The sequence below is a fragment of the Pipra filicauda genome, unplaced genomic scaffold (assembly GCF_003945595.2).
Source record: "Pipra filicauda isolate LSUMZ 115617 unplaced genomic scaffold, ASM394559v2 scaffold31_size4109673_pilon, whole genome shotgun sequence".
NCBI lineage: Eukaryota > Metazoa > Chordata > Aves > Passeriformes > Pipridae > Pipra > Pipra filicauda.
In genome coordinates, this window is record NW_024104443.1 from 2,662,190 (window position 1) to 2,687,209 (window position 25,020).

At 36.3% G+C, this 25,020-nt stretch overlaps 1 protein-coding gene across 3 annotated transcripts in view; it reads left to right on the top strand.

The window, feature by feature from the left end:
- Positions 1–25,020, top strand: part of CHD1 (chromodomain helicase DNA binding protein 1) — a 59,964-nt gene extending 34,944 nt beyond the window's left edge. For 2 of the 3 annotated variants that reach the window (XM_027718975.2, XM_039383656.1), the window contains exons 15-37: positions 521–709; positions 1,025–1,187; positions 1,558–1,710; positions 2,178–2,249; positions 5,180–5,329; positions 5,919–6,067; positions 6,313–6,409; positions 6,528–6,623; positions 7,601–7,777; positions 7,949–8,109; positions 9,441–9,482; positions 10,222–10,352; positions 10,717–10,855; positions 11,578–11,728; positions 12,745–12,867; positions 13,234–13,371; positions 15,595–15,858; positions 16,284–16,424; positions 19,729–19,907; positions 21,732–21,828; positions 22,032–22,089; positions 23,045–23,255; positions 23,444–25,020. In XM_027718975.2, coding sequence (XP_027574776.1) covers positions 521–709; positions 1,025–1,187; positions 1,558–1,710; positions 2,178–2,249; positions 5,180–5,329; positions 5,919–6,067; positions 6,313–6,409; positions 6,528–6,623; positions 7,601–7,777; positions 7,949–8,109; positions 9,441–9,482; positions 10,222–10,352; positions 10,717–10,855; positions 11,578–11,728; positions 12,745–12,867; positions 13,234–13,371; positions 15,595–15,858; positions 16,284–16,424; positions 19,729–19,907; positions 21,732–21,828; positions 22,032–22,089; positions 23,045–23,255; positions 23,444–23,807 — 3,445 coding nt within the window. In that variant the 3' untranslated portion in view covers positions 23,808–25,020. The remainder of the gene's footprint in view (positions 1–520; positions 710–1,024; positions 1,188–1,557; positions 1,711–2,177; positions 2,250–5,179; positions 5,330–5,918; positions 6,068–6,312; positions 6,410–6,527; positions 6,624–7,600; positions 7,778–7,948; positions 8,110–9,440; positions 9,483–10,221; positions 10,353–10,716; positions 10,856–11,577; positions 11,729–12,744; positions 12,868–13,233; positions 13,372–15,594; positions 15,859–16,283; positions 16,425–19,728; positions 19,908–21,731; positions 21,829–22,031; positions 22,090–23,044; positions 23,256–23,443) is intronic. The other variant, XM_027718976.2, reaches the window with a different exon arrangement.

Consider the following 25,020-nt stretch of genomic DNA (forward strand, 5'->3'; position numbering starts at 1 on the left):
TAGCACTGTTAATGAAAACAAATTTGTACCAAGATGCCCAGTATCCTGTGGTTCAGTCAGATAACTGGTTTTCCCATATGTTTTGCATACAGTAAGTTTACTGTATTGACCTTATTTTGTACTGATCTGTTTAGACCTAGGGTAAATTAGAACTTGTGTGTAAAAGCGCGTGTTCCTGTCAGACATCTTGTAAGTGCCAAGCGCCATAGCTCTCTTGGAGCCATGGATTGTACTGACTTCTTGGAACTTTACAAGCAAAGCTATTGTGGCTGAGTGGCTTCGTTTGATCACAAAGTCTGTCCTAGTCTGTTAACACAGACCACAGCTACACTTCAGCTAGACCTTACAAGCTGCAACACATAAGTAGATTAATAAACAAAACAGAAGGGAGTAGGGAAGAAATCTGAATGTGTGTGTGCTCTTACGATATATTTATGCATGTTGTGTGTTTATGTTACCTTTCTTACCTTATGTTATTTACAGTATGTCACTTTTGTGCTCATGCACTGTTATGTTCAAGGTTTTCCTCGTGGGAAGATTTTGAAGAGGAGCATGGCAAAGGGAGAGAGTATGGTTATGCAAGTCTTCACAAAGAGCTTGAACCATTTCTGCTGAGAAGAGTTAAAAAAGATGTAGAAAAATCTTTACCTGCTAAAGTTGAGCAAATTCTGAGAATGGAAATGAGTGCGTTGCAGAAGCAATACTACAAGTATGTACCATTTCGTTGTAAATTGTGCTGTTTCAGTGATACGTCTACCTGCAGTTTCCTGAATTATAATGGTTTTTATACTGTACAGAAGTCAAGGCTTCTGCAGGGTTTCCCAGCAAGACAAATCTGTGAAGCAAGGGCGCAGGAATTACGGTGGTCTAATGTCTATTCACGTAGTTTCTTTTCTTTGGAATATTTAGACATTCTTTTAGGAGCTGCTCTTTTTCTTTACCTTGTTCGTATTTTGAGAGTTTACGTCTGTCTTGCTTCCACATATGGTTAGAAGTTACTAATATTGTACCTCTTATATCATAGGTGGATTTTAACCAGAAATTACAAAGCCCTCAGCAAAGGTTCAAAAGGCAGTACCTCAGGCTTTTTGAACATCATGATGGAACTCAAGAAGTGTTGCAACCATTGCTACCTCATTAAACCACCAGATGATAATGAATTCTATAATAAACAGGAGGCCTTACAGGTAATGTCACTTTTTAATTAAAAAAAAAAAGAAACGTTTTACATCACACAATTTTATAGTGCTCTAGCACTTTATTAATTCTTATTGAGTTGGAAAATGTTTATGCTGGGTTTTTACACTGAAGTAATTTTTGTTTCTTAATTGGAACTGAATAATTAACAGAGAATTGACTCAATAAATCTCCCTAGTTTCAATTACGTATTATCATAATAAATGTTTTAAACTGTAGAAGTCTTAAGAGTGTTGAAATTTGCCTTTTTTTTTTCTGCTCACAGTAATAGAAAGAAAAGCAAACCTTATAACCAACCTCAGAGTATATTGGTGTTGAGATTAATTTATTTTGCAATATGTGTTTCTTGTTTTTATGTAGCATTTAATACGTAGCAGCGGGAAACTAATCCTTCTTGACAAACTACTGATTCGTCTGCGAGAACGCGGCAACAGGGTTCTGATTTTCTCACAGATGGTGAGGATGCTGGACATCCTGGCAGAATATCTGAAATACCGTCAATTCCCATTTCAGGTAAGAATCTTGGTGGTAGTAGCAGTGAGAAGCTTTGATCTTGAATATAAGAAAAATCTTTTCTCTACTGTGAGGGTACCCAAGCACTGGAACAGGATTATCCAGAGGTTAAGAAATCCCCATCCCCTCTGGAGGTTCAAAGGATACCTGGACATGACCCTGCCTGAGTAGGGCATTTAGACAAAATGAACCCTGGCAGTTCTTTCCAGCCTAAACTGTTTGTGATTTTTGACCTTTACCCCTTGGCTTAAGAAAACATGGGAATAAAATGTATTCTTTTTCTAACTGGCTGTTGCTCTGTGATAAATAGTACCTTGAAATTTAACAGATTAGTTAAAAATTATGTGGAGTGTTTGATTATTTTTTTTTCCCTTCACATAGCAGCTTTAGCAGCTGAGAATTAAGTTACTCTGATTTTGAATATAGTATAAGAATTACTTTTTAAATGTAATTGTTCATTTCTTTAGAGACTTGATGGATCAATAAAAGGGGAATTGAGGAAACAAGCACTGGATCATTTTAATGCAGAAGGATCAGAGGTATGGTATTTTTTTTCCTGAGGGATCTGTTTTATTTTTTCCCAAGAAGTACAAGAAAACATTTCACAAAAAAGGAAGGCTGAGAAGAGTGAGGAATATATCAGCAGTGTTGAAAATTCATTGATACTGCCTAGCATATAAGGTTTATATAAACTCTTTTATTAAGAAGAGGTTAAGTAGAAAACATAAATTAGGAAAATGGTAGCGAAGTACTCTGTAAATGGTGCAGAATTTTAACCTCAGCTTTGTTCCTGTGTAGAACTTAACAGTGTTTACAAGAGCATTGAACTTAGGCAAGCAGTTAGCATCAAAAAATTCCTTTGACAGTGGGCAGAACTGACTTCATATATCCTTGCACAGACAACCATATTTGAATAGTTTCAAATATGAATTCTATTATCTTTGTTGTTGCCACCTGTTTACTTGCCCTGGAAGAAATCTAGTAAAGAACTGATGTTTAGCAGTCCTTTGTGAGCAGCCTGTGAATATGTAGGTGTCTCTTGTGATTCCTTAGATTCTGAACTTGAACATTGGCAGCTTATTTAGCATTCCTATTATGCAAGCCATTCCATACCTTTGCTCAGGTTTAATCTTTTGTCCTACTTGCAGATTTGGGGGAAGGGAGGTTGTTTTGGTTTGACTGGTCATTGGGTTTTGGGTTCAGTTTGTTTGATTTTTTTAATTGGTATTTGAAGGATAGCATTTGTTAGTTGCTTCTGAGCTTGTTTCTGCATTGTAGAGGGAGAAGGACTGACCTCCATTTGTGAAATGCAGAAGCTAATTCTGTTTCAGATTTCTTACCTAGACATTGTTGATTTTTTCTGAAATCTTTTCAGTTACATTGTATGTTTTTTGAAATGAAGAGGAATTTAAACCATGCATTTCCAAAATTGAGGCAAACTATGCATTTGTGCAACAAAAAAAATCACATTCTTAATTTTATTTTTTATTTGTTTCCTAAAATTTCATAACATTTTGTATGGGTTTTGTGTAGTTTTTATGTTACTGGGCTAAGGGTACCTGGAAATGTTTAAAACAATTTTCAGGACTCTTTCCTGAGCGTAATCGTTTGCTGTTTCCTGTAACTGTACTGAAAATTGTGTTTGTGTTTTTTAACCTGTTTTATTTCATCTTGGTTTTCATATATTGTTTTATTCAATGTATCAAGATCCTTCTGCAGTCTTTCATAGTTATCTGTGATTCAGTAATTCCATATTGTCACAGGTTTTTTTCACTTTACTCATCCCACTTTCATATTATTCATGAGTGTGTTGAACAGCATTAAACCTGGCAGAAGACTTCTAGTTCCTATCTCTTAACCAGTTACGTGTGGGCTCAAGCACCTTCCCTGCTCTGACATGGTTGCCTAGTCTTCCAGGGCTTGGGGCAGAGGGTAGGAGGGGGTCTTTGTGACATTCGAGGTTTTAAGAGTAAGGTTTTTGTACTTTTGGACCAGTCTTTTGTTTTGTTGGGATGTTTTGGTCAGTGGTTGACATGGTTTGACCCTGGCCAGATGCCAGGGGCCTATTAAAACCACTCCATTACCCTCCCTCCTTCCCTCTGCAGCTGGACAGAGGAGAAAGGAAGAAAAAAAACCAGCAAAGAAATTTCATGAGTAGAGATAAGGATTGAAAGAAGGCAGTGTTAATAGGCAAAACAAACTCAGAGTGAGGATAAAAATTAAATTTATTACTAACAGAATAAGAGCTAAAAAGTGAGAAATAAAACAGTCTTAAAACACCTCCCCCTTCCCCCCTGCCTCCTTTTCAGGTCTTCCCTCCTTCCCCCTGCTGTGCAGGTAGCCGGGGAACCCCAGGGAAAGGAGGGGTTGTTGTTGTTTGAGTCCATCGCTTGGGCAGCAGCTTTTTGCAGCTGGTTCTTTACAGTCCGAAGGTCCTCCGTAGTTCACAGGGGGACACCTGTGTTACCATGGTCTTCACCACGGGCTACAGGGGGGTGTCTCTGCAACTCCAAGTCCTTTCCCTGCTTCGTGGGGTCCCTCCCACGGGAGACAGTCCTTGATGAACCTCTCCAGAGTGAGTCCATCCACCCCTTGTTCTTTTCAGTCTGTTGCCCCGTGGATGACTTCCCCAAGGGGGTGCAGTCCTTCATGGGTTGAGCTGTTCCAATGTGGGTCTCCCACTGAGGCCACAAGTCCTACCTGGGAAAAGCTTTCTTCAGCATGGGCTTCCCTCTCCACGGGCCACAGGTCTCCAGCAGGACTTTGCTCCATTTTGGGCCTCCCACAGGGGCTCACAGCTTCCTTCATGTCTACCTGCTCCAGCATGGACTCCTCCATAGGCTGCAGGAGGTTTTCTGCACCCCAATGGTTCTTCATGGGCTGCAGGGTCTTCAGCTTTAAGTCTTTGGCCTGCTTCTGGGGGAGGGGGGGAAATCCCTCCCTCTTCCCCCCCGCCGGCTGCACCAGCCTTGGTGACTGCTTGTTCTCCCGGACTGGAATTTCTTCTGCGCCACAACCTTCTCTTCACCCGTTCTTAAATATGTTTTCACAGAAGCGCCATCTCATTGGCTCAGCCTTGGCCAGCAGCAGGAAATCCCTCCTGGAACTGGCTACCATTGGCTTTTCACAGGACAGTGAAAGCTTCTACTAGCTTCTAACAGAAGCCGCCCTAATAGCCCCCTCACCCCCGCTACTAAAACCCAGCCACAGGTTAAACCCATGACAGTGGTCATCTTCTAGGATGCTACTTCCTTTAAACTGTTGAGAAGTCAGTAACTAACTATGAAAGAAAATGATAATCAGTGTTTGCTTTATACTTAAAAAAGCTTTAACCATAAAACAGTTATGGAATTGGTAGTATGTGATTTTGTAGTCTACCCTACGTACTGCATAAATAAGTGTTATATTGGTTCCTTTAAGAATATTACAGTCATTGGATAGAAAACTATTTCTTACTTTATGATTTCAGGACTTCTGCTTTTTACTGTCCACCAGAGCTGGAGGATTAGGTATCAACTTGGCATCTGCTGATACTGTGGTTATATTTGATTCTGACTGGAATCCCCAGAACGATCTGCAAGCACAGGCTAGAGCACACAGGATTGGACAGAAGAAACAGGTATACACACTCAGCTTTAAGCTCCAGACCTAAAGCAGGGTTATGTACATTAGCTGTTTACTCTCTGGCTGCACTATTCTGTCTTCATGTATTTTTGAGAATAACTAATACTTTCTGCATTTGGCCAAATATTATTAGGAGTGCTCACTTTTTTTTCTAAATCTCCATATAGGGACAAATCATATGGCAACTATGGTATTTGGATGGGAGAGGGAGAGGGAGAAGAGTTGTGGGCTTGTCTTGGCATCATGTCATTGTAGAAGATAGCTGCTATATCAGACAAATCCCCCTTGCTTAAGAATTTCTTAGTTCTCTTCAGGATTGTTTCTTTCTTGCAGAAGACATACCATAACAATTAGAAATATGACATTATTGCCTGTAGCAATGCTTGTGTGGAGTCACTGAAGTTAATGAAAGATAGGTGTAAGAGTTTACTTATCTGAGATTTTTTAAATGTTTCTCTAAAGACTGTGGTAACATGATTGAACCAGTATTTCATATTTGAAACCCATCAATAAATTCTGAAGATATGCCGTGAAGACTGAGATTTCTCCTTGCTGTTGCTTACTTTTTTTTTAAATACACACAGGTAAATATTTATCGACTAGTCACAAAAGGATCAGTGGAAGAAGATATTCTTGAACGAGCCAAGAAAAAGATGGTATTAGATCATTTAGTAATTCAGAGAATGGACACTACAGGGAAAACTGTACTACATACTGGCTCTACTCCTTCAAGGTATATTTGTGTTTGTTTCTATACCAACCCACCCTTAGGAATATTTCACTCTGTTAATGAAAGGCAAAATAAGGTTAAATTAGATGCAAAGTCTTTGTAGATTTTTATTTGCATGTTAAATATATATCTTAAATATATGGAGAGTTTTTATTTAACAGTGAAAAGTCTTAAATGACTTATGATTGTAGAGAACTTTTTCAAGTTAATAAGTTAAAGTGTTTTTCCTGAAATGTCATTTATTTCAGCTCAACACCTTTTAATAAGGAGGAGTTATCAGCGATCTTGAAGTTTGGTGCTGAGGAACTTTTTAAAGAACCTGAAGGGGAAGAACAGGAGCCCCAAGTAAGCAGTGTTACTGGACTAGATAGATAAAACAGCCAAAAGTATGTATGAATTATTTAACTGTAAAGAAAAACTTCTCTGGGGTTCTGTGTTTTTTTGGGTTTTTTTTTATCCATAGGAAATGGATATAGATGAAATCTTGAAGAGAGCTGAAACTCGGGAAAATGAGCCAGGTCCATTAACTGTAGGAGATGAGTTGCTCTCACAGTTCAAGGTATGGCTTTGTTCTCTCCTTCCTACTGTAATTATACTTTCGTTTATAAACAGTACCGTTTCTCTTTTGTGTACCTATCTGTCTCTTCATTCTTAGGAAATAGATGCGTGAGTCAACTCTCTATCACTTCCTAATAAAATATCTTCACCAATACATGGTACCTACCACCAGTATAAGCAATTAAAAATATGTGCTGTATTTTGATAATAAAAAGATATATTTATGGGTGTGTTAATTATTAGACTTCTAAGTAGTTATGTGTTTTATTTACTGCCTTTGTCAAGCAGCTCTAGTATCACTGAATGCAATATATAGTGTGTGTTTCGTAGTTGATAATTTCTCCAAGTAGCTTTTAGCCCTGAAGTAAACTTGAACATCAGGTATTTCTGAGTGTTATCAGTTAAACACATTAAATATGTGTACAGAAAAAAAAAGCAAAGCATGATATATTTGTTTAGTTCCGGAGATTATTAAATAACTCTCCTGCTGATTGCTTATTCACAACATATTTTGATATCTACAGTGTATTAATGTTTGATTAGTTTTATGTTGTTATAGTTTCACATTAAGTCAGGCATTCAAATGTTGTTAGCCCTATTTTGAGGTTAAACAACAATCATACAGCCACAAGGGAGTTGTTTCACTGTGCATCCATATTAGTCAACTTTTAAATGAAGAAAAAGATTCTCATTTCTCATCTTAACCCATGTTGAAAGGAGTTTATCTTTCCTAAATGAAGAAAAATACTTTCATGAGAGACTTGTTTCATTGTTTCATGAAGCAAGTTCTATGTGTAAATTTTACGTAGATTATAAAACAAGAGCATATATATAAATAGAACTATAAATATCTAATATGTATAAATGCATAAAATATGCCATCCGTAACTCTGTGTTCCTAAAATAGTAGTTGATCAGTCTTTTTCAAATAGAGTCATGTGTTAATTTGATGAAAATATGTATATTCTGACATACAAGGTGGCCAACTTTTCCAATATGGATGAAGATGATATTGAGCTGGAACCAGAAAGAAATTCAAGAAATTGGGAAGAAATAATTCCAGAGGTCCAAAGGCGAAGAATAGAAGAGGAAGAAAGACAGAAAGAACTTGAAGAAATATACATGCTCCCAAGGATGAGAAACTGTGCAAAACAGGTGTCTCTTAGTTCTGACTTGTTGTTGACTCTGTTGCTGCTGGTTTAGTTTGTTGCTGTTGGGATTTGGGTTTTCTTTTCCTTTTCTGAACACATTTTTTTGACAGGGTAAGTAAAATTTACTTATGTTTGTTAATCACATAGCTTTTAACTACTTATTCTGGAATTCTAGATAAGCTTTAATGGAAGTGAAGGGAGGCGCAGTAGGAGCAGAAGATACTCTGGATCTGATAGTGATTCCATCTCAGAAAGAAAAAGGCCAAAAAAACGTGGAAGACCACGAACTATTCCTCGAGAAAATATTAAAGGATTTAGCGATGCAGAGATCAGGCGGTAAGATACAGGACCACAAGTCATGTTTGAAGGGGCAAGAAATTACCATTATTATTAACATGTTTATTATTATTAGACTTGAAAATACAGAAGGCAGTCTATTTTTATGGAAATTGTCTGAAATTTTTTTATTCTAGGCATTTAATGTTTTTACCTTTTGTACTTTGTGGTGCTGACATAGTGAAATGTCATGGCAAGAATTTGAACCCATTTTAATGAGGTATAAAATTAGGTTTGAAAAATACTCTTGATCGGTTTATTTTAATTCCTGCAACGCATGAAGACAGTGATTTCACTGTGTGATCACTGACAGTGATTTTACAATGAGTGAACTTTTCTTTTGTAAAAAAATAAGCAAAATAGTCTGCTTCTCACCATTTTATCTAAAAACTGCAGTGCTGAAAGAATATGTAAATCTATTTGGTGACAAATGAAAAAAAATTGAGTGGATTTTGTGGGTTTTTTAAATTCTTGGCACTGTAATTGAATTGTTATATCATGCTTTTTAAAATTAAAATATATAAAATCTTATTTGAAACTTGTACTACTATTGGTCCCTTCAGTATTTGCTAAATATTTGCTAAAATATTTTTGGTAGTAGGAGGAATTGTTTTGCTTTACATTTTTGGGTTTGTGAAATGCTACTTTACTTCTGAAATGCATGTTTCTCTAAAATGCTGTAAAGCTTTCAAAATATTTTGATTTGAAGAATAACTTTTAAAATCCTTTTTGCATTTCCATGTCATCTGACAAGACAACGAATTGGGACTTTTTTCAAGGCTATTATCGTGCTTGCAGTAGCAATCTGAGACCTTGGTTATTGAGGAAATTTTCTTTCTTTTTTTAAATTATTTTTATTTATTTTTATTTAATTGTCTTTCTATTCTGGGTATCTCCAGTTTCTTTCCATCACTTAGACATTTCAACACAGAGTATTTTTCATGTCATTTTCCAAAATCTTCCAGTTAACCTGTTGCAGATTGCTCCTTTTAAGAACTATATCACTATATAATGCATAACATAATGTCTGAAACATTGATATACTGTAAATCCGCACTCAGTTTTTATGATTAGATACATACAGCTGCTGAATCTTTGGAGTTTTGAAATTAATAAAGTAATTTCTGAAATAAATTATACCTTCTATTGTTTTATTTACATCATTTCTTAAACTGATAAAACTGACTTTGTTTGGGTTATCCAAGTATATGAAACTGCCCTACTCACTGTACCTTCCTCCCCATTGCCAATATATAATTTTTAAACAATTTTAAAAGCAATGTAGTTTGTTAAGAATCTATTTAAATGGCAAAATTATTTTCTCTTACTAGGTTTATCAAGAGTTACAAGAAATTTGGTGGCCCTCTTGAAAGGTAAAGTTGTTTGACGATTATTTGTGTAGCAATTTGGAATCTTGTTTTCATAAAAATTGGAATGTACCATGAAACGTTAGGCAGTAGAGAAAATACATCATCTAGTTTTTTGCCTTGAATATAGCATGACTTTAGCTGGCAGTCTTTCACTTTTTTGTGTACGGTATGTGTGCAAACAGCTACCCAACAGACCTTTCCATTTGCAGGAATACTTACTCTCTTTCTTTATGTTTACCTGCTGATTTATCTTCATTTGTGATAGTCATTCAGTTGTCATGTTTGATAACCTGTTGAAAGCCTATCAGTTTACCCACTGTCAATGTTGCATTTTTCATATTGAAATTTTCATATTTCTTCATTATTCCTATTTTAAGAAAAACTTCCCAACCTTATTTTCATTAAAAATATTAATAGTTCATATGAAAATATGATACATATATATATATATATATATATATATATGATATGATTCCTTTTCTAAAGAAATGTGCAGTAATTTAACTCAACACTAGGGTTAGTGTCCTTTACACTTCCTTTTTTACCACCCTTTGTTACCTGAATCATATACAGTTTTTTTTTCTTGCTTCAAAATTGTACAGAGTGCAGAAAGCACAGGTGGCTTATTTGATATTATTATTGGTAACTTATTTGATCATTTTTCTAGTACCAAAGTCTGAAGGAGTCATTCAAAGTTGCCAAAGTTTCAGAGGTATAAAAATGTGTATTTGTTTTATTACAGGTTAGATGCTGTAGCTAGAGATGCTGAGCTAGTTGATAAATCAGAGACAGATCTTAGACGTTTGGGGGAGCTTGTACATAATGGATGCATTAAAGCCTTAAAGGACAATTCATCTGGACAAGAAAGAGCAGGTACAGTGTTCAGGGGGCTTGAGAGGCATCAAGAAGACTGAATTACTCATACACTCTAATCATAACAGAAAACAGTTTTGTTGGAAAATACAAAAATGTTGGCATACTGGGTGATTTAAAAAAGGGGTTATAGTAAGGTGACTGTTTTCCCTTTCTGTGTGTGACTTGTCACTGGAGAATGCAATATGTTTTTGCTTTGCTGTGAAATTTAAAAATAATCCTGTTATCTGGAAGATTCTTTCATTCTGGAGCTTACTTCAAGCATTTAGTTAAGAAAAGGTCATTTGGTATAATTGTTTTCTTTACATTTTTCTGATGGTATTTGTAAAGGTAAATAATTTAATAGCTTTGTATTTATTTTTAGGAGGGAGACTTGGGAAGGTTAAAGGCCCAACATTCCGAATCTCAGGAGTGCAGGTGAATGCAAAGCTAGTTATCTCTCATGAAGAAGAATTGGCACCATTGCACAAATCCATTCCTTCAGATCCAGAAGAAAGAAAAAGGTATTGATTTTTATATTTTTTAAAGGGCGCAGTAATGTAGAAAACTTGTTAAATTTTATTACTGTTTTTCTGACAACTTGGACTCAATGCAGACTGTTAAAAGCGTTGTCCCTCTAATCCCCGTAAGAAGTGGCAGCAGTAACCTGTTCCACATCGGTACTTCATCCTTTCTTCCCTTGCTATAGAAGCCAGTAACAGCTTTGACTTCTCAACTGTATTCACTAGGAACTGTGTTCAGTTACTAATAATAATTAGGACTGGAATGCAGCTTTGCTCAGGTGCTGCTAAATGCCTCTGCTTGGGAGGAATGTTCAAAGCATAGCAGTAGTTGTTTCTGCTCTCTGAAGTTTTTCCCTTGCCACCTTGTGTATCACAATTTCCAAACTATCCACTTAGTTAGCGGTTACAGTTGGATGATGATTTTTGCTTTTATTCATGGCTAAGAAACTCTGTAATGCAGCTTCTGGCAACAGACAGATGTCTGTTTTTCATATTTTAGTCTTAATAAACTTTAAAAGACATTTCAGTGCTGATTTCAATAAATACTTTATGGAAATATTAATAAAATATAATAATAAACACTTGGATTAATTTCTTAAAATTACCAGCTTGTTAGCAGAGAAAATAAATCTAGTTACATCACTTCTAGGATGTTCCCTTCTCCCTCACTAAGTTTCAGATGTAAAAATCCTTTATTTGTCTTTCTAATCCATTTCTTCTAGATATGTCATCCCATGCCACACGAAGGCTGCTCATTTTGATATAGAATGGGGTAAGGAAGATGACTCCAACTTGTTAATAGGCATCTATGAATATGGTTATGGCAGCTGGGAAATGATAAAAATGGATCCTGATCTCAGTTTGACACAGAAGGTATGTCATCTACAACATTTCATTAAGGACTATTTGTTTAAGTAGTGATACTATTAAGTAGAGTTACTGAAAGAGCTTATTTTATAATAAATGAAATTGCAGTTATATTATACATCAGTTATACTTCAGATCACCCTTCTTCTATATTGTTATATTTTAGGGTCTCGTGTATTTGGTTACAGTATCTTTCTTGCAGTCAGTTATGTTGCCATGTTCTCATGGGGCTGGTCATCTGTCACTTGAATTTTTCTTTTCAAGTCTTTTCCTTCTCTGTTTTGGATGTTCTGGTTTTGTTAATTTTGTGTTCTTGAACTTTTGAGAAGGGAGGTTTTTCTAGAAATTTGATTCAGTTTCCCTCTCTCCACTTAGTCCCCAGGTTCCTCAGTTGAAGCTGTTTTCTCTCCCAACATTGAGAGTAGCCATGCTAGAATTAGTGCAGTAGCCTCTTAGCAATAGTGAGAGACAGGTACTGAGGGAAAGACTGGGGTGAATGAAGTAAATTTTGTGGCACCGGCCTATAGATCTGGGATGTGAGGAGCCAGGTCTCTGTCCACATTTGTTTAATAATGATACCTACTCCCGCCTTCCATTAATTTGTCTGGTTTTTGAAACCATATGTTTGTATTTTTGGCATCTGCAATATACTGTAGTGAGTTCTGCATTTAGAAGATGAATGAGTCAGAGCCAGGAGTTCAGTGACTGACTGGTATAGGTGCCCAGAATTTCTTAGATGAACTGTCAGAGTGGAGACAGAAATCTGAGTCTGTTTTTTTGAGCTAATGTTAGACTGTGAGACAATTTCCAAGATTCTACATTAGTTGCTTGATCGGAGAGGAGTGAAAACTTTAAGAAATTCTCCATTGCTCCAAGCATTCTGGCATATTTGTTAGGTATAGTTGGAGTGAATTGTTTACCACTTCCTTTTGCAGAGGTTTTTCTGTTCTGTGTGCTGCAGGCTAACATCTAAGATTGATAATATGTACTCACAGCTGTGAAACTACCATTGTTCTCCTCAGATTTTGCCTGATGATCCCGATAAGAAACCCCAGGCCAAGCAGTTGCAGACCCGTGCAGACTACCTCATTAAATTACTGAATAAAGACCTTGCAAGGAAGGAAGCACAAAGGCTTGCTGGAGCAGTAAGTAAAATTTGGCATTCAATAGTGAAATAAAACAATATACTTCTAGTCGTGTCTGCTGATCCTTTTCTTTTTTTAGTTCTGCTCTTTTTTATTTGTGTAGTATTACTCTATTGCTAATCATAGTACATGAGACTAACTCAGGAAATTTATTGCAAGTTTCACACTATATTATTGTCTTATTATTTGTGTGTATTCTCTACTGTTGCACTATGCTCTGTCTCCAGTCCTGAAAAAAGCAGTGGTCATTAGTGGCAATAAATAAAAGGAACCCTCTCTTTGATGTAAAAACAAATACTTTTTTTGCAACTGTTGTGCAAACATGCTTGTCATTTGACATTGTTAAAGAGGTCAATTTGCTTTCAGGGCAATTCAAAGAGGCGGAAAGCAAGAACTAAAAAGAATAAGATGCTAAAGGCCGCAAAAATAAAAGAAGAAATAAAAAGTGATTCTTCACCACAGCCCTCAGAAAAATCTGATGAAGATGATGAGGAGGATAATAAGGTGAGTATCTTTCACATGGTAAAGATGGCTATTTAGTTTTTCCTGTTAGTATCAATATGTATTTTGTCTTCTGCTTGGCTTAATAAAATTAAAGCACCTGATCGTCGTCCTTTTCCTGTGGCCACTACGACTGATGTTGTATCAGTGCAGGCACATGGAAAATTGTATCTGTTCTAATGATAAGCCATAACTCAGAAGTTATGAGTAGTTTTCCAAATTTTTATAAAAAATGTTATTGTCTAGTTACTGGTGGTATTGCTCAGTTTCAGCATTCTTTACGGATTTCAACACTGCATTTGATAGAAATGGAAGCCTAATGTATCACACAGTTGTGAAACTAAGTGTTTTGGCTAGTGTGTTATAACTACTGACAGTGATTCTTAAAGTAAAGTTTTTTTTATTCGGGCTCTGGAAAATCATCAGGCTCAATTAGAAAGAGCAGCATGAAAAAATTATATTTCAAGGCTTGCACGCCAGAGCTCCTGTATACATCACGGCTCTCATTATCCAAAAAGACTGTTTAATCAAATGTTTAATCTTTTTGTGTTCTGTTGCTTCTGATATTTCTTTAGGCCTCTGCTTTTCTTAGATCTTTTTATTTTTGTCATTTATCACACAGGAAAACCAGTAGACATAAAAAGTTAGGGTTATGTCACAGCTAACTTTGGGATTTTGAAAGTAGTTGAAATAAATCAGTGGAAATCTATATGTACCAATAATTTACTCCCTACTAGTTTTAAAGTAAACTATTACAAACCATTGTAATTGTCTACTTGTTCTAAAGGAAAAAATACTTCCAGAAAAACAAAGTTAAAATTTATTCAGTGTTAGAAGGACCATGATAAATTTATAAAATTATAGTAATTTTTAACTAAAGCATTCCTGTATGTATTAAAATTGTACAATGAAAACAAAATATAAAGCCAGAGGAAAAAAAAATCAGTGTAGACTGTCTTATGTTTATAGCTGAAATAATTTGCTTGGAATGAAAAGACTTAAGAACTGTATGTGTCAACTAGTTTCAGTAAATTAATGCGGGCAACTAAACCCTAAAACTAAGCAGATTAAAGGGTTCATACCACTTAAAAATAAGTGTTAAGACTTCATCTCTACTCAGAAGACACTGCCAGCCAGTTGATTGACTTACTGTGTTTTGGGAAATTGCCTAGAATGCTGTCCCCTTTTGTGTATTTAATAACAGGTATTCATCACTTCAGTACCTTTGGACATTGAGTATCAATTGCATTCCTGAAAACTAGACTATATACAAGAGACACCTAAATGATTGGCCTCAGCTACTTAGCTGCCATACTGCATACATGATTTAAAACTTACCTATTTAACTGCTAGAATTATCAGGAAACTTCTGAAGTCACTGGATTGTTGCTAGAAGGTTTCCATGATACCTAAACATTAGAGTCCTGTTTGGGCTGATTACTTCATACCTGATCTAAGTACTTGTTCAGTTAAGGTATTGGACATTCCTTGGCCTGCTTTTCTGCAACAGTTTCTATATGTGCCCTTCCAGCGTGTGTTTAAAGAGATGATAATGATTCTTGCACCTGTGTTACAATATGTTATTTACTGTCATATTTTTCTTGTGTCTGGAAGGATTTTAGTTTCTGTCACCGGCCTTATAGGTGAACACTTTGAAGTCATGAACTGAGATTTTCACCTTCAAGTAGTTGAATGGGCCCCTATCAGACAGTCTGTAACTAATGCTTTTTTAAAGCCTAATAAAAACAAACAGCTCTGGAAAAGAGAAATTTGGGACTCTGTTACCTTCTCCTGTGAATGTTTAATATGGGATTGGTAAAAAGTTACTAGGACAAACCTAACTAGATCAGAGGTCTTCTAACATCCCCATCACTTGAGTGTCCTGACCAATCAGCTCAATTTTGCAAGACGTACCTCTTTTTAGATTTTAGCTCTTCAGTCTAAGTACCTTTAAAGGGACTGAATTTGAAGTTAATTCTAAGTTAAATGGACACAATTTCTCACACCTAGTGCCTGTGCCAAGTCAGTACTTGCTTTGTCACATCAAGGAAGTGAGTGCGTAGTTCTCATCTGTCTTTGCAACTGCATTCAGTTCTATTTGATAGATGTTAAATTGTGTGTCCCAAAAGAAAGAATGAACAGATAAAAAGTGTTTTAATCTGATAGTTGTGAAACTGTATAGATAGGAACTCAGTTTGATGTGACATATATGCTTGCATATTGCAGGATGAGATTGTTTCAGTGAAACATCTGCATAAAAAATTTAAAGCAGAGAAAGAAAATGAAGAAAAGCCTGAGCCAGATACTGGTATAAAGAAGGAAGCTGAAGAAAAAAGAGAGACAAAAGAAAAGGAAAATAAGAGGGATTTGAAAAGGGAGAAAAAAGAAAAAGAGGATAAGAAAGAATTAAAAGAAAAGGATATTAAAGAAAAGAGAGAAAACAAAGTAAAAGAATCCACACAGAAAGAAAAAGAAGTAAAGGAAGAGAAGGTAACTAGGTTTACTTGTCTTACATAGCACTAGAAAAGGCCACTAGGTTTATGTGAATGATTTTGAGATTAAAAGGTGTTTTGGATCTGATCAGTTGTCATTTCATTATAGTCTTTTACATAATTTGAAGTTTTATTTTTCCTACCTAAAACCATGAGGACAGGCACTTGAAATGGGAAAGTACATCTTCGATGATACATCCCTTAGTTGGACTGATAGTACAAGTGTGTGCAAAAATTATTCTTTTCCTTTTCCATTTTCCATTTCCATCCCAGAGAAAGTAAAACGTACTGTCACTGAATGTCAGCATAAATTTTATTCTTACTACTGAAGAGAATGCAGTAGTTATGGGGATTGTCATATATTATAAGGTAATTCCAGAGCCAGAATAAAGTGTACTTAAATATTTTTTATCTTGTTCTTAGGTAAATGAAATCAAATCTGAAAATAAAGAAAAAACTAAAAAAATTCCATTGTTGGATACTCCAGTTCATATTACTGCAACTAGTGAACCAGTTCCCATATCAGAAGAATCTGAAGAACTGGATCAGAAAACTTTTAGTGTGGTAAGTCCCCTTTCGATAAGTCAGTTTATGTTTATACATAAGTTTATACTTAATATACTTAATAGTCTAAATGAGGACAATTTCTGATATTCCTGATACTCTTACTGAGCACAGTAGCGCAGGTGATCTTTCCCAGATAAAGTCTCAGATCAATGAATGCTATTGACAGTGTACAAAAATAATTTTTTACTGCATTCCAGCACTTCTATTTTGCTTTTTTACTGTATTTACTCAGGATAGTACAAAAAAATATCCCATGGTTTGTGTGATGAATAAACTCTACAGATATATCCTCAGGAGTCACTTGTGTATCCTTCTTCTTAAAGAGGAGACATGAATGAACTTAAAAGCAATTGATGGAGTCTCTGGCTTCACCTTATCATATATACTTTTCTTCTTTGTTAGATAGCAAGAAAAATTAGGTTTCAGCACTTGTCTGCAAACTTCATTTAGTAGACACAGGAAGGAAAAAATGCTAAAGCCTTTAGAAATACCTTGCTGAAGTAATGTCTATGACACTAAAATAATTCTGTTTAATCACTAATTCTGACTAAGAACTGAATTAACATTTGAGAATAATGTATGTACACACAGTTTATGTGAAGTTTTATAGGTTAGCTGGGGCCTTTGGGAGAGTATTAATGAGTTACTTTGAGCAGCTGTTCTCCTGTGATGCTTTTGTCATTCAGATTGCAACAGTTGTGTGTTTTTGCCAGCCAGATCTGTTCAGGCTGTTGTGGGTGCTGGCTGTGACGTGCCAATAGGATTCTCTTCAGTATGGTAGTGACTGGTCGATGGTTTTATTCTGAACATTCCAAGTAACTCACTTGTGATTTTCAGCATTGACCTTCAGTAATTCAGGTGGATATGTTTGTGTGGCTAATGACAGAAAATCATAAGTTATATTTTTCTGATCACTTCTTTATTTAAGAAGTGCACTGTTTAAGCTGTCCTTTTAAAGGCTACTTTAATCTGTGGCTAATGCAGTATGTAATCCAAATGCTTAATTAATTTAGTGGCATGAGCTGGCAATTGAACAGCATCCCCAATTTTTCTGAGTTGTCCCTAGATGCTTACATGGTAATCGTAATATTTCATTTCATTCCATTCCAGATATTTGTTTGATTTTCTAGGTTTGGTAGCGTATACAAAAATGGCACTGGGAAGGGGGGGGAGTGTTCTGGAAGGTATGTTTATCATCAGCTGCCATGGTCAGGTGCAGTCTAATTAAACATTTAACTGCACTTTTAAATCGAATTGAGTTGTTCCGGCTTAACTTACTTCACTCATTATGACAAGCAGAAAATGCATGTCACGTTTACCATGCCACTGTACTTCGATACTATTCCTAAGCAAGTGTCTGTAATTTAAACCCTGCCAACTGGGTTTATCTGGATTTATTATTAGAACATTGGATTCCAGGTGTGAAAACTGAAGAATGCGCAACCTTTATCTGAGTTGGCATCACTGTTTTTGCTGGTCTAGGCATCCCCTCTACTCAGTGCTGATGAGACCACATTTCCAGTGCTGTGTCCAGTTCTGAGCCTCTCACTTTGAGAAGGACATTGAGGTGCTGGAGTGTGTCCAGAAAAGGGCAATGGAGATGGCGAAGGGTCTGGAGCACAAGGTTTATGAGGAGCAGCTGAGGGAGCTGGGGGTGTTTAGCCTGGAGACAGGTAGGCTCAGTGGAGACGTTATTGCTGTCTAAAACTACCTGGAAGGAAGTGTAGCCAAGTGGAGGTTGGTCTCTTCTCCCAGGCAACCAGTGACAGGACAAGGAGAAGAAGCATCCCAAGTAGTGCCAGGAGATGTTCAGGTTGGGTATTAGGGAAAATTTCTTCACTGAAAGAGTGGTTAAGCACTGGAACAGGCTGCCCCGCGAGGTGGTGATGTCACCATCCCTGGAAGTGTTCAAAAATAAAATAACTGGATGTGGGACTTCATAGTACTTCAGTGGGTATGGTGGTGTTCGGTTAAAGATGGGACTTAATGATCTTGGAGGTTGTTTATCTTTATGGTTCTATACCCAAACTAGCTTTCCTCTAGGTAGCACAAGTTCTGCTAGTATCTGCATAGGAGTGAGGTTTGAAAAATGTCTATAGAAGCGATTTTGATCCTTTGCTGGATGCCAGGTGTAATTGTTGCAGAAAGTATTTGTTTGAAATGTACTGAAAACTCTCATATTTAATTTTGCCATTGAGTTTGTATAGCTTTCTAGGTGCTAAAAAGTGTAAATCTTGTCCTACATGATTGTGCTTAAAGTTTTAATTGTAAAATCCATTTGTAATAATGTAATAATTTTCCACAGAAATCCTGTATATTAAATCAGTGCTTGCGTGGCATCCCACCCTTAAGGGGAAGAGAGTGCGCAAGATTCATAGATGCTCGTGGTCAAAAAGAATGACAGAAGTCAGAGGGTCTGCAAAAGTTTACAATATTTTTTTACTAAATTATACCCTTGACATGGAAATTGGTATGTTAGTCCGTGACCTGCCAGATAAACCCACTGCAGGGGTTTTTGTACAGAGGGGTGGGGTGAAAGGGAGAGGGAGGGAGCGAGAAAGGAACAGATGGTGGGGAGAAAGGGAAGGAAAAACAGCTATCAGCAGTCCTGGCTCTAGCATTGATCCAGCAAGGTATCCAGGGCCCTTGGGGTGCCCACACACCTGGGCTTTGTGGGGCAACCTTTTTATAGATAAGTTTTTCCCTCCCTGGAGGTTAAGTTTCTCACTACGCACATCAGTTACCATGGGCAGTCAGTCCTTCCAGGCCTTACTGGAAATGGGTTGGAGGGCTCTGGGGGTCTTGGGTGGTCTTGTTGCCCCCTTGACAGTCCATGCCTCATCTTCACTCCTGTGCCTGCACAGTACTGTGTTGTGCTTATCTTCAGGAGCCAGAACAAGGATGTTTGTCCCAGAAAAGTGCCGCCCTAACTCTGTATGGGTCCCTTCTCCAGCCACAACAATCCTTTGCTGGCTCCACAGCTGTCCAGCTACCGGTGTTTGAGACGTACACATTAGCACCCTTATCTTCCAGGCTTCTACACCTTGATATCTGTATTTTATACAATCTTTCATAGATAATAAATTTCCAATTTGGTTTATAATACAACTTGTTCCAAAGGAAACCTGCAAAATATTTTCAGGAGCTGTGAGAAAGTCTTGTGTTTCATTTGACAATATTGTCTTCACCTGCATATATATATATCACAGTAAAAGGTGGATCATGTTTTAGAATATTTTTTTCCTTTTGAATTGATATTTTGAATTTTGAATCATTTGATTAATTTTTTTCCGTTTTACAGTGCAAAGAAAGAATGAGACCTGTCAAAGCAGCATTGAAACAGCTGGATCGACCAGAGAAGGGCCTTTCTGAAAGAGAGCAGCTGGAACACACTAGACAGTGTCTTATCAAAATTGGGGATCACATTACTGAATGTCTAAAAGAGTACACAAATCCTGAACAAATTAAACAGTGGAGAAAGTAAGTTATTTATTCTCCTTAGGTTTGCTTGAAAAAGGGAAATCTGTAGTTGCTTCTATTAAGCAGAATAGTTATTTCTCCTTTTTTTTTCCTCTCTTTCTTGTATCTTTCTGCTCTTTTAAATAGGAATCTATAGAAAGGTGATTATACATTGTTCTGACTTTAAATGGATTGACATTAAGCATTTGCTGCACATCAGTGCATTTTGCTCAGTGGGTGGAGACATCTCACTACTTAATGCTGAAAGCAGACACTGAGGAACTCATCACTAAGCTGTGTTTAGTGGAAGAGCATTCTTACCCTTAAAGATCTACTTTTTCAACTTTCAACTTTAAATGGTTTTGGTGGTTTATAATTCCTGCTGAAAATACACAGTTCTACAGTTGTGTTGAACTTTTTATGATTCTGAGCTACAGAATTCTTTATTGTTCTAAAAATGTATTCTAAAATAATTACATGTTACATATTAACTATGACTTGATAAAAGTATTTATCATAATGTGCTCAGATGCATTTTAAACGTGAGAGAAGAGTTTACATCTTTATGAGGTGACAACTTAAAAAAAAATCTTGCTTTGTAAACTATATTTCATTGTTACGTTCTTAATGTAATTTGAGTTGCTTCTATCAGAATGTGCACTTAATATCTTTATTGAGATTAAAGTACATCCTGTGCTTCCGTTCTGCTAAGGGTTGCATTTTCTTGAAGACTTCTTTTAGTGTAGAATGCTTCTGCTGATTTTAATATCTTTACTTCAAAATATTTAGGTGATCTGAGATACAAAAGTAAGATCCATGTCTTACATTTTGGTAAATGTTATATTTTTTAAGTGGGAACTTGAAATAGAGCTATTATTCGTAATAATGCTACAATATTATGTGTAGATTAATACAATACGTATCTCAACTATCCTTTATAAGAAGTGGTGTAACTTGTATAAAGTTATAATGGTCTCATTAGAGTCAGCATTGACTGGTTGTCTACTTTTGCAAACTTCTAGACAGAAATTACTATGTTTAAATAATCACAGTGAAGGAGCAGACTGTTGCTTCCTGAGCCTACACACTTCAAATATTTCTCAACACCAGTATTCTGTAGACTCTTAAGCATTCCACCTCCAAATTTGACTAAAAGAATTCTGTATCTGTTGAAAGAGATTATATATATATATACCTGTGATTATAGAAGCAAATGTTTCCTTAACAATTCTGACATCCTGACAACACAAGACCTGATTTGTTTTTCTTTGGTTCCTTCAAGCACAGATTAGGCACAAATTTATTTCTGTATGACTTCCATTGTCTTTCACAGTTCTCACTTGGTTTCAAAAGCTTTGACCAGACTTAATTCTCCCCAATATTCTCATATAGTAAAGCTTGTTCGTCAAGATAAGAGATTTCAAGTTTGAAAGAATTTTTACTAATTTTTCTTTCTTAATTTTTTTATTTACAATGTGGTAAATACTCAAAACTCAAACAAGCATTTAGAAGACATATTTAGATTGACAGCTACATTTTTAAGCATTTCACGAAAATTAACAGAATTGTTATTAGCACTACTTTCCATGCACTTTGCAGTCTGAAGTACTTACAAAAAATATTAAGAAGTGACTAATCGTTAAAGGAATTAGTCTTTCAAATGGGTTCTTTTTCAGGTTCATAGTATTTATTGTGCAATTAGGCAATACTGTGTAGATTTCATAGTATTTTTGGTTTACGGAAGTACTGTTCAGATTATTTCAGTTAAATCCATGTTCTGTTGCATAATATAGGGAAAATAAATTTATGGAAGAATTATAACTTCTCTCCTTTCTTCTTCCTCAGAAATCTGTGGATTTTTGTCTCCAAGTTTACGGAATTTGATGCCAGAAAGCTGCACAAACTGTATAAACATGCAATCAAAAAACGCCAAGAGTCTCAAGTAATATATTTTATATATATATATGTATATTTTAAGTTTTATAACTCTTCCATTATCTTTAAAGGATTATAAGGAACACAGAAATACAGTTCAAGTAGCATTTGTGTTTGTGTCATTGCAGTCTCTTTTGTTAGGATATTTTTCTAGTGTATCCAGATGAACTTTGGGATTTACCATTATGCTTTTGTACTTGTCTCTTTTAGCAACACAATGACCAGAATGTTAGTACCAATGTGAATACACATGTAATTAGAAATCCAGGTAAGAAACCTTAAGTATAACCTTAAGTATAATCTTGTGTTAGATACCTTAAGTTTTCATGTTTATTTCATTTCACATGTCTCCTAGGTCTGTTTTCCACACTGCTAAGTACCGTAAAGAAAGGCCGATTAGCCAGATTTCACTGGTTTCACCAGTTTGCTGATGAAATCCAGCTGAGTGTAGACTGAAGCTGGCACTTAATAGGGTTTTTTGACTGTCCTTTAAAAAAATTCAGAAACATTTTTTGTTTTAAATTTTGGGAAGGATGAGAGGTCTGCTCAAAACCTGTAAATTTCTTGGAAATTCTGTGCCTGTTTGTAGCTGTTGTAATGTCACTCCAGTGTAAGAAGGCAAGTTACTCCTTGCAGTCGTAGTTTGTCATTAGTTACATAGGCTGTCTTTTATTGTTGACAAAATCACTGGGTTTTTTCCTGTGTTAGCACACCTGCCTTCTCGTATGTAATACTTCTTTTTATCTGGTGTGACGGAACACTTCGAGTAAATTTTCATGGCCTTAAAATCAGCATCGTCTATTTTGGGAATACCACTGGAATTCTTTTGCTGACAAGGTGTACCTTTAAAACTGTTACCCGTACAAAGTCCTTCCCTTCTTAGAGGGGAGGTTGCTGCTGTTCTATCTAAAATTGCTCTGCTGGAGGCACCTCTACTCACTGCTCATTTGGACCACACTTTGCTTCATAGGCTGAATGCGGAGGTTGAGAAGTTCAGTTTCCAAGTCCTACACATCTACATTCCACCTTGCTTCCCTCTTACTTTTAAGGTTTCTTTCCATTCACTGGCGTTAGTGCATTTGTCTTTCAACTGCTTAGACATTGTTTCCTTTAAATCGTGTCACTTTCATACTCCTTTGCATCAGACAGGTAGCAGTGCTGTTTGAATTAGGTGAAGTAAAGACTTTATGAGACTTCCTTTTAACCTCTGCTTTATTAAACAGATGTGGAAAGACTGAAGGAGAATACAAACCACGATGACAGTAGCAGGGACAGTTACTCTTCTGACAGACATTTGTCACAATACCATGATCATCACAAAGACAGGCATCAGGGGGACACTTATAAGAAAAGCGACTCAAGGAAAAGGCCCTATTCAGCCTTCAGCAATGGAAAAGATCACAGAGAGTGGGATCACTACAAACAAGACAGCAGGTCAGTTTCTCAAGCAGTTTTGAAATCTGGTCAGAATTCCTTTCCTGTTTTTGTAGCAAGCACTGCACGGTCTCTTCTGAGTGATGCAAAGTTGCAACAGTGTCTCTAATGCCGGTCTGTCGATTTGACATAATTGTGGCTCTTAATGTGTTCAGTAACTCTAATATGAACAATTTCATATTTTATAGATACTACAGTGATATTAAACATAGAAAGTTAGATGACTACAGGAGCAGAGACCACAGGTCAAACCTGGAGGGAAGTTTAAAAGACAGTCGGGCTCATTCGGATCACCGTTCCCATTCAGACCACAGGATACACTTGGATCATCGTTCCACTTCCGAATACAGCCATCATAAATCACCTAGAGACTATAGGTATCACTCAGACTGGCAAATGGACCACAGAGCTTCGGGTAGTGGCCCAAGGTCACCATTGGATCAGAGGTCTCCTTATGGTTCAAGATCTCCCCTAGGTCACAGATCTCCATTTGAACACTCATCAGATCACAAAAGTACACCTGAACATACATGGAGCAGCCGGAAAACATAACAAAGACTGACACTTGCTGGACCTTCTTTTAGCCATATACAGTAAACTAACACAGTAATTGCCTTACATGACTTGAAAGATACAGACGGGATATTCTATCAGTAGCAGTATTGTTACTCTTTCCAGGATGCAAGGTCTATTATCCCAACAGAAGAAAAATATTTTTGTATTTAAAGTTTATGCTGCACTGTGCTGCAAATGCTGTGGCACTTTTTTTAAGAAATGGAAGATGTTTACTTTTACAGGGACCTCAACACTGCCCATTTCAGACTGGATCTTACTATAAAACTCTTCATGTCAAAGTGGTTTGAGGCTGATAATGTTTTAAGTTATGTTTGTAAACGAACTTTTAAACACTGACCTGTGCTCATATTTCAGGAGGGAATGGGGAGATTATTTTTTTTTCTTAGTAAAGAACTCTCAAGGACTTTGTTCACTTTCCAAAGCTACTTGTTTACATTGTACACTGCGACCACCTTGCCGCTTTTCATCACAAGCTTGAATATTTAAATTCTGTACCTATAACTGTAAAATAGCCAGGATTTCTCCTGTTTGTGATCAGTTACAATGCCTTTTTACAAAACAAACAAACAAATAATAAAAAAAAAAAGCAAAACACAAACAAATGGCTGTAAATTGTTGTAAATTTATTAAATGAGCTTTCCCCCCCCTCAGGCTTTTTTCGACTGTTCCTTTCCCCACCAACTCAGGCCTTCTTGTCACAAGTATGAAATAAAATCAGTGTACTTATATGTTTCAATAAAAGATCTTGATGGAGCCACTCCTCAGAATGTAAAAATGGGGAAAGGGAACATTTTATTCCACTTAGTGCTCCCTTTATTGGATACTTTAGAAACACTTTTTGGGTTTTGTTTGGGTTTTTTTTCCCTATTAAATTGTCAGTGTTGTGATTGTTTGTAATGAAATGGTAAGAAATACCCAGCTAAACTGTGCTCTGGAAAGCTTTTCAGGTGCATTGGTTTTAAAGGAGGAATGTTAAGTATCAGAAGACTTCAGTATCCAGATCAGTCAAAATTCATTGTAAATTCATTTGTGTTCCCTCTTCGACATGGGCAATAATGTCAAATGTGCTATGCAGCTAGTTAATATTTTAGAAGATTTGAATTATGACTTTATTGACAGAATTGTTACAATGCACACTGATTGTACATAGATAACTTCTATCTGACAAATTAAATTTAAACTAAAAGGA